This window comes from Tyto alba, unplaced genomic scaffold (assembly GCF_018691265.1).
Source record: "Tyto alba isolate M040663 unplaced genomic scaffold, T.alba_DEE_v4.0 Super-Scaffold_3, whole genome shotgun sequence".
Classification (NCBI taxonomy): Eukaryota; Metazoa; Chordata; class Aves; order Strigiformes; family Tytonidae; genus Tyto; species Tyto alba.
In genome coordinates, this window is record NW_024881304.1 from 252,875 (window position 1) to 266,490 (window position 13,616).

Sequence of the window (13,616 nt, forward strand, 5' to 3'; positions counted from 1 at the left end):
CTCGCTATCAGCAGAGTAGCTAGGGTTATCACTGTAATTGGCTCTCGTTTTTGTCTATTCAGGTCTCCTTCAAAGTGGCGTAACGCCTCCTCAGAGGTGTGATAGATCAGACGAGGAACAATAATCACCTGTATGCAAAACTGAGATTGATTAAACACGTTTAAGGATAGGCAAGGCGTTACTCCGATGTCTGAACAAACCCACTTAGCTCCTGGTGTCGGGATAGCCCATTTGTCATTTTGATCCTTGTGTCTTTTTATATTGGTGTTAGTGATTGTTTGGTTGCACAAGGGCTGATACCTTTTGGGAACTGTACCTATACATTTTCCTTGACCTGTTACTAATTGAATAGTAATTCCTTGTGTATGGTTCCTCTGGTCATCCCATTGGCATTCTTGTGGGTTTGAACCACTAGACCATTGAATCCTATCTGGTATTCCGATTGCCTCAAAATATGGTGGTCTAATATTGTAACATAACCAGCATTCCTTAGTTAAATTTGGTTTACTTTCATTAAGGGTACGATAAGAGGCTCGCATTAAATCCCATAAGGGGTCTTTAGATTCTGACACTCCTGAATCCCTAACTAAAGAGTACTCAGTCACCATGTCTTTAGTTGTTCTATCTGTTACTGATAAAAAGTTTGGACGAATGGTTGTGACACTTGTGGGAACCATCCTTTTCTTAGGAAAAATGGGTGAATTTAGGACTGAGTTTGGTCCTACTGGTAAGGGATCGTGAGACATCGGTCTTTTCATTATTTGAAAGATTCCTCCTCTGTCTCCCTCTGGTTCCCAATATCTAATTGCCCAATATTTTCCTGCTAACCATTGATCGTTGTCTGGGGTTTTAATTGTTATGTTAATACTTTTACAATATCCGTCATTGTTACAGTGTCCGAATACACGTCCATTGCTTCCTATGTGAGGTCTCTTACACTTTTCCGGTGACCACTTTATTTCTAGATATTCGTCTCCAGATGTGGACCACTCAGAGGCCCATGTTTCGCATCCCCAATAGCCACAGTAATAGTGACCTGGAAGGTTACAATAACTTCTTCCAGGATTGGACGCGGGACATATGTAGATTGGTTTGCACAGATCAGCTTTGTCTTTACGGTGTCCAGTAATTAGATCGCGCAAACTCACATTAAAACTAAATGTACCCGGTGTAGCCCGTGCTTGAATTGGATTATTTGGATGTTGTATGTTTGTTATTGTCCAATTCATAGGTTCATGAGGGTTTCCTCCTTTTGCCTGGGCTATTATCAGTAACAAGACTAACGGTATACCAGGAAAAAGGGTGTTTATCACTTTTGCCAATTTAGGTGTATTTTTACCAGTCCTGGGGAAGTTAGACCATTGCTGCTTTTGCGTCCCATTGTTCTGATTCTTTTCTCCATGGTTTGTTCCTCCTCTGCCTCGCCCTTCGACTCGGTTGCTTCGAGTCACGGGGTGTACCGTCTTCTCGGCAGCAAGGGAATTCTTCAGGAGAACAGCTGTTTCGGGCTTTCTGCCTGTTTATATAGACTTCCCACTTTGCAGCTTTAACTAATGGGACAAAGCAAGACACAGTTAGTACTTCCCTTCTGCACTTTATAGCCAAAATTTCAGCTACAAAGGGGACCGGTTCGTCAGATTGGTACCGATAATATTGAGGGTTTATTTCTTTGGCAAAACTTTCCCACCACTCATAGGATTCCCCAAATAATTTCTTGTCTAATTTCTCACATTATGTCTACCATTTATCCTGGTATGCCTTGCACCTAAAACAAGCAAACAAGCAAATGGGTAACAGTTACAGTTTAAATGATTACACCTAACTCGTATATTTAAAATGCATACATTATTTATATCAGTATATTTTCTATATTCTAACAATTTTCTCTACCCCCACTTAGTGCGTTTCCATATATAATAAATGAACAAGGAAATTATTATTGCAAGTAAAAACAGCAATATACACTTTATACCAAAAGGCAATGCGGCAAAATGCTCAAACAAAGTCTTTATCATTATCTCTTCAGGTTTATCTTGGTATCACCTGGAGTACTAATTACTTTCCATTGAGGTTTCGTCACGGGGCCTTTAATGCGACTGGCATGAGTCCATCCACGCTCAGCAGTCCGGACAGCTGTTTCTGTTGTTAGTAAAACAAGATAAGGTCCCTCCCAATTGGGTTTTAGGGTTTCTTCCTTCCGTACTTTAACCAATATCCAATCCCCAGGTTTAACATTATGAATTTTTAAGTCCAACGGGGGTCGTTGCACAATCAGTCCATGTTCCCAAAGCTTATTACGATGTTCTGCTAATTGTGAAACATATTCATTAATCACATGGTCTCGAATTAAAACATTTGTTTGTGGATTTTCAATTCTATAGGACATTCCATACACCATTTCAAACGCTGATATTCCCACATCCGCTCGGGGTCTGGTTCTGAGAATTAATAGTGCCATGGGTATGCACTTAATCCATGACAATTTGGTTTCTATCATTAATTTAGTCAGAATAGTTTTGATTTCTCCATTCATCCTTTCAACTTTTCCCGAACTTTGTGGATGCCATGGTGTATGGTATTCCCACTTAATACCCAAGCTTTCGGTTAGATCTCTAACAATTTTTGACACAAAGTGTGTTCCTCTGTCCGAGTCGATTATTTCAGGCACTCCATATCGAGGTATAATGTGTTCAAGTAATACTTTAGTAACTTGGTTAGCAGTTGCCCTGGAGGTAGGAAAAGCCTCAACATAATGTGTTAAATGATCCACCATTACTAACAAATATTTATAACGCCCTACCCTAGGTAGTTCAGTAAAATCCACTTGTATGTGTGAGAAAGGTCTGTATGCTGGGGAACGTCCTCCAAGAGGTTTTTGTCTCATGTTGTTTCGATTAACCTTTGACAGGTCTCACAGGCTGCCGTGATTGTCTTTGCTATGTTATATACGCCTATACAGGCAAACTGTTGATTGAAATGATCAAATAATGCCTGGGTTCCCCAGTGTGTTTTGCTGTGTATTTTTGAAAATATTTCGAGTGCTATGCCTTTTGGCAAGACTTCCCTCCCATCTGGCAATATGTATTTACCCTCTTGTTCCTTAGCTCCCATTTGTTCTAGTTTTTCCTTTTCTGCAGACTCAAAGCTCAAATTTTTATTAACAGATACTTGTTGTATCGTCAAAATTGTATTATAATTGCCTGCCACTCGTTTTGCTTCTGTATCAGCTGCATTATTTCCCCTACCTTGATAACTTCTACCTCGCTGGTGTCCCTTTATATGTACAACATGAACGATCTCCCCTCCTCTTATTATCTTTAAGTCTTAATAAACAATATACTTAACTCATAGTTTCTCACAACACCAAGGCCAGTGGGGGAACGGAGGAAGAAAGGAGGGGGAAGGTGTGCCGGAGCAGAGTCTGCCCCACTGTATCCTGTGGCGAGACGGTGTCGTGGTTTAGGCCTGGTCCGCAGCCAACCGCAATGCAGCAGCTCTCTCTCCCTTCCCCTCCGGCAATGAGAAGGGACAGAGAGCCAGGCTTGGGGTTTGAGATAGGACTGGGATGGGGAAAAATCCCCCTTTTATGATCACGAGCAAAAGGCAGACTCGTTAGGGGAAGAAGAAAAAAACATACATTTATTACAGACACTAACAACACATAACAGAGTAGGACAGTGAGAGGCATCGCCACATCTTGAGAACACCTTCCACCCACCCCTCCCTTCTTCCCGGGCTCAGCTCTGCTCCCGATATCTCTACCTCCTCCCCCAGTGGCGCAGGGGCAGGGAATGGGGGGTGCAGTCAGCGCTGCCACTTCTCTTCTCTTCGGTGAGGGGACTGTCCGGAACTTGTTCCTCCTTCTCCATCGTGGTCCCCCTCTCACAGGAGACAGTCCTCCACAAACTTTCTCCGACATGAGTTCCTCCCATGGGCCATTTGCACTTTCCCTGCCCACCAAGGACGGGCTCACACTGTCTCTGAAAGGCAGTTTATTGCCACGGAGGAAGGCAGGCCGTTCGCGCCGTGAGTCCCCAGCTCGCGCTGCCGCTGCTTTTCCTTCTGGAGGCAGCACGTCACCAAAGCGCTAAGGACGACTTCGGGAGATGACGATGTTGGGCCACCTGCGACGCTGAGGTGCCGTCCTGAGGCCCCGTGCTGTGCCCCGGCCACGCGCCGCGTCGGAGCGGATGGGCTGTGCGAGCCCAGGCCGGGCTCCAAGGTGGCTTCTGTCCCCTGGAGCCGGGAGCCCAGGGCCGGCGGCAGCCCTGCAGGTGCAGCCGCAGCGCTGCGGCGCAGAGAGGAAGGATCCCCTTCCCCGACCTGCCGGCAGCGCTCCCCATGCCGAGGGCAGGAGCAGAGCCGCAGCCTGGGCCAGGGCTGCAGCCCTGGGCTCGCACGGCCTGACCAGCACCGGTCGGCCAACAGTGCCAGCCTCGACGGCTGCCCCGCGGGACCTGCCTTTCGGCTCTGCGCTGGCTGCAGGAGCAGCCGCCCCGCTCCCGGGGGTGCCGAGGGCTCGGGCCCCCGCCTCGGCACTTCGCACCCACCCCTGTGAGGCGGCGGCCGGCTCCGAGGGGCTGGCACGTTCCTGAGGGCGTCCCTGCCCGTCGTTGGGGTGCATCCAGGCCAACGGTGCTGATGTCACTGTGGCCATTGTGACCCGCGGGGGACAAGCCTGCATAAAGCATCGCTGGGCTCAGGCTGTGCCTCAGCGCGACCTGGTGAGGTGAGGGGAGGGCAGGGGTGGACGGGGCTCGTGCGGGGCTGCCGAGGGAGGAGGGCGGCCCCGTGCCGGGGGGCGCTGGGCCTCTGCTGCAAGCTGACCCGCACCCTGCTTCTCCCCCAGAGTCAACCGAGGAGCACTTGGGAGAGACACCCCAGCACTGCGGGGACAGCGACTCTCCCAGCACTCACTGTTGATGGGTGAGATGACTGCGAGGAAGCAGGAGGCCGACGACTCGATGGAGCCAGGTGAGAGCAAAGCATCCCTCCCGCAGCATAGCAGAGGGGCTGTCGGGGCGCTCAGCGTGGGGCCGAGAGCGGTGGCAGGGGCAGGCAGGAGCTCCCCAAGCGCCCCGGGGCAGGGCCCCTCCGTGCCGCAGCCAGCGGGGCCCAGGCTGGGCCGTGGGCACCTGCTGCTGGGACACCCGTGCCTGTAAGGCCAGCCCTCAGGGACGCTTGCCCCGGCCCTGCAGAGGTGAGCTGCTCATTCCCGCTGTCGTTTGCTCTCTCCCCTCCAGCATGCATGCTGTGTGGCCGGGCAGAGGCTGACCCGGACATCTGCGGGTACAAACTGCAGAAGCGAGGGCTCTGCGCCCACCTCTTTTGCCTGGTGAGTGCCCCCGGGGCTCCCTCCAGCTTGCCGACAGGCAGCCCCGGCCACGCTCTCCTCCTCATCACCTCCTTGTCTTGTCTTTCCTGCGCAGTTTTTTGCCAACGGCCTCTTCCAGAAAGAGTCCCACAACGTGGGCCTGATGGGATTCCCCCTGAGGGATATTCGCCATACAGTCGAGCAGGCAGCGCAGCAGGTAAGGACTGGACAAGCTCAGGGAGATCTGTGGTGCCACGGGAGCGGTGTGGGAGCTTAGCCCAGACCCCAAGAAAGAAATCCCAGCCCTTCCAAGCAGCTCTGGGACAAAAGTCTCGCGCCCAGCAGCTCCACAGAGCCTCCACCCAGACCCAGCACAGGAGCCTCGTGCGCCGGGTGCATCCACGGGCTCTGACCCAGCAGTGGGGCAGCATCCTGCACCCTGCCCAGAGGCGTGGGGCTGGCTCTGGAGGCCCTGAGGCTGCCGCTGATGGGGGCTGCTCTGCTCTTTCCAGCGCTGCTTCGTCTGTGGCGAGAGCGGGGCCGCCATCACCTGCTGCCAGGAGGGCTGTGACCGCAGCTTCCACCTCCCCTGCGCCGTGGAGGGGGAATGCGTCATGCAGTTCTGTGGGCTTTACAGGTAAGGGTAGCCGGCCCTCCCACAGGAGGATCACCCACTTTTTTATACCCCTTTCTGACAGCATCAATAAGCAAACATAAAACAAGCCCACAGTGACACTTCCTAGCAGACAGTCATGGACAGAGCGAGTGGTGGGATTCCTTCACACATTATCACCCATCATTCCCACCAAAACACTCCTCACCTCACCCTTCCCTTTCCTCTTGCCTCCCCAGGTCCTTCTGCTGGCAGCACCGCCCAGAGCAGGCAGTGGAGGCAGCTCCGGGGGAGAACACTGCCTGCCTCATCTGCCTGGACCCGGTGGAGGACAGGAAGTCCTACGGCACCATGGTGTGCCCAGCGTGCAAACACGCCTGGTTCCACAGGGCCTGCATCCAGGTAGGAGCCCTTCCCTCGCCCACGGGGGGGGCACGGCGGGCGCCCAGCAGCACCAAGGCCTCACGCCTGCTCCTCATGTTTCCCCTGCAGGGACAGGCTGCGCGTGCCGGCATTTGCTTCCAGTGCCCTTTCTGTAGAGATAGGCGTGCATTTCTCAATGAGATGCTCACCATGGGCATCCGAATCCCATTCAGGTTGGTGTCCTGCCCGCCCCACCAGACAGGAGGGTGCCAGCGTTGTGCCGTGCCAGGGACTGCCCCTGCGCTCCCGGCCCTCCGCTCTCTCCCCTCAGCCTGGGCTTCAGCTTCACGCAGGAGTCAGAAAGCGGGCAGGGGGGGAAGAGCAGGGACGCCCTGCCTCTGCCTTATGCCGGGGCAGCAGGGGCGCAGCATTTTTCCCTTGTGCTTCAGATTGCCATCATGGGAGAATGGGCACGCAGATGATGAGCAAAATGAGAGGCACAGCCGCTGCGATGCCCGTGAGTGCCTTTGCCCAGGAGGCAGGCAGCACACAAAGCGACAGGGGTAAGTTGCCCGAGCGGCAACCTGGGCTCTGCCCAGGATCTCTGTCTCGCCAAGGGCTCGAAGCGGAGGGACGGAGAACAAGAGCTCTGCCGGACAATCCCGTGCTGCGGTCACTTTGTCCTCACAGCCACGCACCCGTTTGTTTCCCCAGGCCCTGGCAACTGCTCCTGTGCTGCTCCTGCGCTGCCGAGGGCACCCACAGACGATGCTCCCACTTGGGGACCGGCGCAGCCAGATGGGAGTGCAACAGCTGTGCTGGCCTGGGCACCGGTAAGAGGCAAAGCACCCGGGTGCCCCCGGGCGAGGCCTGGCAGCGGGTGCCCATTCTGGGCTTGGCAGAGCCCCTCTGCTCCAGGGGGGCTGGGGGCACAGTTCTGGCCTCTCCTGCCGCGGGCCTGGGGGGCCGTGCCCGTGACCTTCCTGCTCCCCCTTACAGCCTCCAGTGGCAGCTCGGAGGTGGCGGGTCCCATCACCGAGAGCCAGTCAGGATCGGGGCCATCCCACAGCTCTCCAGCACCAGAGACCAGCAGCCCCAGCAGCACTGGTCTCCAGGCGGCATCGGGGCCATCCCAAAGCTCCCCAGTGCCTGAGAGCAGCAGCTGCTCCAGCCCACCTGGGCCTGACCGTGTGCGAGACCGAGCTCGCTCACGGCGTAGTGCCCAAAAACCCTACAGCCGGCCCACAAGACACCGTGGCAGGAGCAGTGCACCAGCACGCAGGGCTGAGAGGAGCACCCCAGGACAGTTGGCACGGGGACGGTCCCACAGCTCGCTTGTCCCTGAGTCCAGCAGCCCCAGCACCAGCACCACGGCGGCATCAGGGTCCTCCTCCAGCTTCACAGAACTGGAGAGTAGCAGCCCCAGCAGCACTGGTGGCCAAGGGGCATCGGGGCCGTCTCAAAGCAGCTCCCCACCACCTGAGAGCAGCAGCTGCTCCAGCCCACCTGGGCCCGACCGCGTGCGAGACCGCTCTCGCTCGCGGCGTCGGGCCCAAAAGCCCTACAGCCGGCGCACAAGAGGCCGTGGCAGGAGCCGCGCACCAGCACCCAGGGCTGAGAGCAGCAGCCCCGCACAGTCGGTGCCGGGATGCTCCCGTGGCTCCCCGGTACCCGAGACCGGCAGCCCCAGCACCCCCAGCTCTGCACGGCTCCAGAGCAGCCGCCGCCCCAGCCGCCCCGGGCCCGTGCGGGGACGAGACCGCTCCCGCTTACGACGTCGGGCCCAGAACCCTTACAGCCGGCCCGGACGCTGACGCGCGACCAGCCCTGCGCCGGCCCTGCCTGCTGGCCCTGATCCCCCACCACCGCTCCAATAAAGTTGACTGTTAATCTCTGCCCTGGGAGATTCCACGCTCCTTTGTTGGCTTCCGCCGGGCCCACAGGGTTGTCTTCTCCCCGGGGCTTGGCAGCACCTTCCCCAGACCTCCCTCCTCGCGGGCTGGCCTTGGCCGGCTGCCCAGCGCCATGGCCGTGGGCTTCGGGCCTCGCTGGCCCCGCAGCCTGCTCCGCTTCCCCGGGGAAAGTTCGAACGCACAAGCGGCAAAGCGCCTCTGCTTTCAAAGTTCCCCTCAGAGTCACCTCTGGAGGTGTGACATGAAGGTTGCTGCAGATGGTGCTGCTACAGTAGTAGCCAAAGGGCATTGCCCTTCCCCAGTTCCAGCTCCTGTCGCCCACCGTGGTTGCTGCTGTACCAGCTTGTCCTGGCTTTGAGGGAGCGGTGGGGTTTTTTGGTAGCAGGGGAGGGGGCGACAGCGCTGGCCCTCTCTGAGAAGCTTCTCCAAGCTCCCCCGGCTCCAAGCAGGCCCTACCTCTGCAGCAGGGCCGAGCCAAGCAGCTCCACCTCTGCGATAACGCATTTAAGAAGGGACCTGGTGAGGAGGAGTGGGACTTGTGAGGAGGACTTGCCGCAGCTGCGTGAACACCAAGGCCAGTGGGGGAACGGAGGAAGAAAGGAGGGGGGAGGTGTGCCAGAGCAGAGTCTGCCCCACTGTATCCTGTGGCGAGACGGTGTCGTGGTTTAGGCCTGGTCCGCAGCCAACCGCAATGCAGCAGCTCTCTCTCCCTTCCCCTCCGGCAATGAGAAGGGACAGAGAGCCAGGCTTGGGGTTTGAGATAGGACTGGGATGGGGGAAAAATCCCCCTTTTATGATCACGAGCAAAAGGCAGACTCGTTAGGGGAAGAAGAAAAAAACATACATTTATTACAGACACTAACAACACATAACAGAGTAGGACAGTGAGAGGCATCGCCACATCTTGAGAACACCTTCCACCCACCCCTCCCTTCTTCCCGGGCTCAGCTCTGCTCCCGATATCTCTACCTCCTCCCCCAGTGGCGCAGGGGCAGGGAATGGGGGGTGCAGTCAGCGCTGCCACTTCTCTTCTCTTCGGTGAGGGGACTGTCCGGAACTTGTTCCTCCTTCTCCATCGTGGTCCCCCTCTCACAGGAGACAGTCCTCCACAAACTTTCTCCGACATGAGTTCCTCCCATGGGCCATTTGCACTTTCCCTGCCCACCAAGGACGGGCTCACACTGTCTCTGAAAGGCAGTTTATTGCCACGGAGGAAGGCAGGCCGTTCGCGCCGTGAGTCCCCAGCTCGCACTGCCGCTGCTTTTCCTTCTGGAGGCAGCACGTCACCAAAGCGCTAAGGACGACTTCGGGAGATGACGATGTTGGGCCACCTGCGACGCTGAGGTGCCGTCCTGAGGCCCTGTGCTGTGCCCCGGCCACGCGCCGCGTCGGAGCGGATGGGCTGTGCGAGCCCAGGCCGGGCTCCAAGGTGGCTTCTGTCCCCTGGAGCCGGGAGCCCAGGGCCGGCGGCAGCCCTGCAGGTGCAGCCGCAGCGCTGCGGCGCAGAGAGGAAGGATCCCCTTCCCCGACCTGCCGGCAGCGCTCCCCATGCCGAGGGCAGGAGCAGAGCCGCAGCCTGGGCCAGGGCTGCAGCCCTGGGCTCGCACGGCCTGACCAGCACCGGTCGGCCAACAGTGCCAGCCTCGACGGCTGCCCCGCGGGACCTGCCTTTCGGCTCTGCGCTGGCTGCAGGAGCAGCCGCCCCGCTCCCGGGGGTGCCGAGGGCTCGGGCCCCCGCCTCGGCACTTCGCACCCACCCATGTGAGGCGGCGGCCGGCTCCGAGGGGCTGGCACGTTCCTGAGGGCGTCCCTGCCCGTCGTTGGGGTGCATCCAGGCCAACGGTGCTGATGTCACTGTGGCCATTGTGACCCGCGGGGGACAAGCCTGCATAAAGCATCGCTGGGCTCAGGCTGTGCCTCAGCGCGACCTGGTGAGGTGAGGGGAGGGCAGGGGTGGACGGGGCTCGTGCGGGGCTGCCGAGGGAGGAGGGCGGCCCCGTGCCGGGGGGCGCTGGGCCTCTGCTGCAAGCTGACCCGCGCCCTGCTTCTCCCCCAGAGTCAACCGAGGAGCACTTGGGAGAGACACCCCAGCACTGCGGGGACAGCGACTCTCCCAGCACTCACTGTTGATGGGTGAGATGACTGCGAGGAAGCAGGAGGCCGACGACTCGATGGAGCCAGGTGAGAGCAAAGCATCCCTCCCGCAGCATAGCAGAGGGGCTGTCGGGGCGCTCAGCGTGGGGCCGAGAGCGGTGGCAGGGGCAGGCAGGAGCTCCCCAAGCGCCCCGGGGCAGGGCCCCTCCGTGCCGCAGCCAGCGGGGCCCAGGCTGGGCCGTGGGCACCTGCTGCTGGGACACCCGTGCCTGCAAGGCCAGCCCTCAGGGACGCTTGCCCCGGCCCTGCAGAGGTGAGCTGCTCATTCCCGCTGTCGTTTGCTCTCTCCCCTCCAGCATGCATGCTGTGTGGCCGGGCAGAGGCTGACCCGGACATCTGCGGGTACAAACTGCAGAAGCGAGGGCTCTGCGCCCACCTCTTTTGCCTGGTGAGTGCCCCCGGGGCTCCCTCCAGCTTGCCGACAGGCAGCCCCGGCCACGCTCTCCTCCTCATCACCTCCTTGTCTTGTCTTTCCTGCGCAGTTTTTTGCCAACGGCCTCTTCCAGAAAGAGTCCCACAACGTGGGCCTGATGGGATTCCCCCTGAGGGATATTCGCCATACAGTCGAGCAGGCAGCGCAGCAGGTAAGGACTGGACAAGCTCAGGGAGATCTGTGGTGCCACGGGAGCGGTGTGGGAGCTTAGCCCAGACCCCAAGAAAGAAATCCCAGCCCTTCCAAGCAGCTCTGGGACAAAAGTCTCGCGCCCAGCAGCTCCACAGAGCCTCCACCCAGACCCAGCACAGGAGCCTCGTGCGCCGGGTGCATCCACGGGCTCTGACCCAGCAGTGGGGCAGCATCCTGCACCCTGCCCAGAGGCGTGGGGCTGGCTCTGGAGGCCCTGAGGCTGCCGCTGATGGGGGCTGCTCTGCTCTTTCCAGCGCTGCTTCGTCTGTGGCGAGAGCGGGGCCGCCATCACCTGCTGCCAGGAGGGCTGTGACCGCAGCTTCCACCTCCCCTGCGCCGTGGAGGGGGAATGCGTCATGCAGTTCTGTGGGCTTTACAGGTAAGGGTAGCCGGCCCTCCCACAGGAGGATCACCCACTTTTTTATACCCCTTTCTGACAGCATCAATAAGCAAACATAAAACAAGCCCACAGTGACACTTCCTAGCAGACAGTCATGGACAGAGCGAGTGGTGGGATTCCTTCACACATTATCACCCATCATTCCCACCAAAACACTCCTCACCTCACCCTTCCCTTTCCTCTTGCCTCCCCAGGTCCTTCTGCTGGCAGCACCGCCCAGAGCAGGCAGTGGAGGCAGCTCCGGGGGAGAACACTGCCTGCCTCATCTGCCTGGACCCGGTGGAGGACAGGAAGTCCTACGGCACCATGGTGTGCCCAGCGTGCAAACACGCCTGGTTCCACAGGGCCTGCATCCAGGTAGGAGCCCTTCCCTCGCCCACGGGGGGGGCACGGCGGGCGCCCAGCAGCACCAAGGCCTCACGCCTGCTCCTCATGTTTCCCCTGCAGGGACAGGCTGCGCGTGCCGGCATTTGCTTCCAGTGCCCTTTCTGTAGAGATAGGCGTGCATTTCTCAAAGAGATGCTCACCATGGGCATCCGAATCCCATTCAGGTTGGTGTCCTGCCCGCCCCACCAGACAGGAGGGTGCCAGCGTTGTGCCGTGCCAGGGACTGCCCCTGCGCTCCCGGCCCTCCGCTCTCTCCCCTCAGCCTGGGCTTCAGCTTCACGCAGGAGTCAGAAAGCGGGCAGGGGGGGAAGAGCAGGGACGCCCTGCCTCTGCCTTATGCCGGGGCAGCAGGGGCGCAGCATTTTTCCCTTGTGCTTCAGATTGCCATCATGGGAGAATGGGCACGCAGATGATGAGCAAAATGAGAGGCACAGCCGCTGCGATGCCCGTGAGTGCCTTTGCCCAGGAGGCAGGCAGCACACAAAGCGACAGGGGTAAGTTGCCCGAGCGGCAACCTGGGCTCTGCCCAGGATCTCTGTCTCGCCAAGGGCTCGAAGCGGAGGGACGGAGAACAAGAGCTCTGCCGGACAATCCCGTGCTGCGGTCACTTTGTCCTCACAGCCACGCACCCGTTTGTTTCCCCAGGCCCTGGCAACTGCTCCTGTGCTGCTCCTGCGCTGCCGAGGGCACCCACAGACGATGCTCCCACTTGGGGACCGGCGCAGCCAGATGGGAGTGCAACAGCTGTGCTGGCCTGGGCACCGGTAAGAGGCAAAGCACCCGGGTGCCCCCGGGCGAGGCCTGGCAGCGGGTGCCCATTCTGGGCTTGGCAGAGCCCCTCTGCTCCAGGGGGGCTGGGGGCACAGTTCTGGCCTCTCCTGCCGCGGGCCTGGGGGGCCGTGCCCGTGACCTTCCTGCTCCCCCTTACAGCCTCCAGTGGCAGCTCGGAGGTGGCGGGTCCCATCACCGAGAGCCAGTCAGGATCGGGGCCATCCCACAGCTCTCCAGCACCAGAGACCAGCAGCCCCAGCAGCACTGGTCTCCAGGCGGCATCGGGGCCATCCCAAAGCTCCCCAGTGCCTGAGAGCAGCAGCTGCTCCAGCCCACCTGGGCCTGACCGTGTGCGAGACCGAGCTCGCTCACGGCGTAGTGCCCAAAAACCCTACAGCCGGCCCACAAGACACCGTGGCAGGAGCAGTGCACCAGCACGCAGGGCTGAGAGGAGCACCCCAGGACAGTTGGCACGGGGACGGTCCCACAGCTCGCTTGTCCCTGAGTCCAGCAGCCCCAGCACCAGCACCACGGCGGCATCAGGGTCCTCCTCCAGCTTCACAGAACTGGAGAGTAGCAGCCCCAGCAGCACTGGTGGCCAAGGGGCATCGGGGCCGTCTCAAAGCAGCTCCCCACCACCTGAGAGCAGCAGCTGCTCCAGCCCACCTGGGCCCGACCGCGTGCGAGACCGCTCTCGCTCGCGGCGTCGGGCCCAAAAGCCCTACAGCCGGCGCACAAGAGGCCGTGGCAGGAGCCACGCACCAGCACCCAGGGCTGAGAGCAGCAGCCCCGCACAGTCGGTGCCGGGATGCTCCCGTGGCTCCCCGGTACCCGAGACCGGCAGCCCCAGCACCCCCAGCTCTGCACGGCTCCAGAGCAGCCGCCGCCCCAGCCGCCCCGGGCCCGTGCGGGGACGAGACCGCTCCCGCTTACGACGTCGGGCCCAGAACCCTTACAGCCGGCCCGGACGCTGACGCGCGACCAGCCCTGCGCCGGCCCTGCCTGCTGGCCCTGATCCCCCACCACCGCTCCAATAAAGTTGACTGTTAATCTCTGCCCTGGGAGATTCCACGCTC

At 59.2% G+C, this 13,616-nt stretch overlaps 2 protein-coding genes across 2 annotated transcripts; both read left to right on the plus strand.

Moving 5' to 3' along the window:
- Positions 1-651: 651 nt before the first annotated feature.
- Positions 652-8,586, plus strand: LOC116962208 (histone-lysine N-methyltransferase 2D-like). The gene is made up of 11 exons (XM_042799854.1): positions 652-727; positions 966-1,090; positions 5,006-5,335; positions 5,430-5,531; positions 5,827-5,951; positions 6,167-6,329; positions 6,420-6,523; positions 6,740-6,853; positions 7,005-7,123; positions 7,290-7,335; positions 7,393-8,586. The coding sequence occupies exons 1-11, from the start codon at positions 652-654 to the stop codon at positions 8,102-8,104; spliced, it is 2,016 nt and encodes a 671-aa protein (XP_042655788.1). The 3' UTR covers positions 8,105-8,586.
- Positions 8,316-13,514, plus strand: LOC122154060 (histone-lysine N-methyltransferase 2D-like). The gene is made up of 10 exons (XM_042799855.1): positions 8,316-8,474; positions 10,416-10,745; positions 10,840-10,941; positions 11,237-11,361; positions 11,577-11,739; positions 11,830-11,933; positions 12,150-12,263; positions 12,415-12,533; positions 12,700-12,745; positions 12,803-13,514. Exons 1-10 carry the CDS (start codon positions 8,316-8,318, stop codon positions 13,512-13,514), a joined length of 1,974 nt encoding a protein of 657 aa, XP_042655789.1.
- The last annotated feature ends 102 nt before the right edge of the window (positions 13,515-13,616 follow it).

What these genes read in the sequence shown, in the direction of transcription:
- LOC116962208 (XM_042799854.1), top strand. Translation starts at nt 652, where the DNA reads ATGGTTGTGACACTTGTGGGAACCATCCTTTTCTTAGGAAAAATGGGT. An exon ending in TCGAGCAGGCAGCGCAGCAG is followed by an intron (nt 5,532 to 5,826) that starts GTAAGGACTGGA and finishes TGCTCTTTCCAG; the next exon opens with CGCTGCTTCGTCTGTGGCGA. An exon ending in CTGTGCTGGCCTGGGCACCG is followed by an intron (nt 7,124 to 7,289) that starts GTAAGAGGCAAA and finishes TCCCCCTTACAG; the next exon opens with CCTCCAGTGGCAGCTCGGAG.
- LOC122154060 (XM_042799855.1), top strand. Translation starts at nt 8,316, where the DNA reads ATGGCCGTGGGCTTCGGGCCTCGCTGGCCCCGCAGCCTGCTCCGCTTC. An exon ending in GCGCCCACCTCTTTTGCCTG is followed by an intron (nt 10,746 to 10,839) that starts GTGAGTGCCCCC and finishes TTTCCTGCGCAG; the next exon opens with TTTTTTGCCAACGGCCTCTT. An exon ending in TCCACAGGGCCTGCATCCAG is followed by an intron (nt 11,740 to 11,829) that starts GTAGGAGCCCTT and finishes TTTCCCCTGCAG; the next exon opens with GGACAGGCTGCGCGTGCCGG.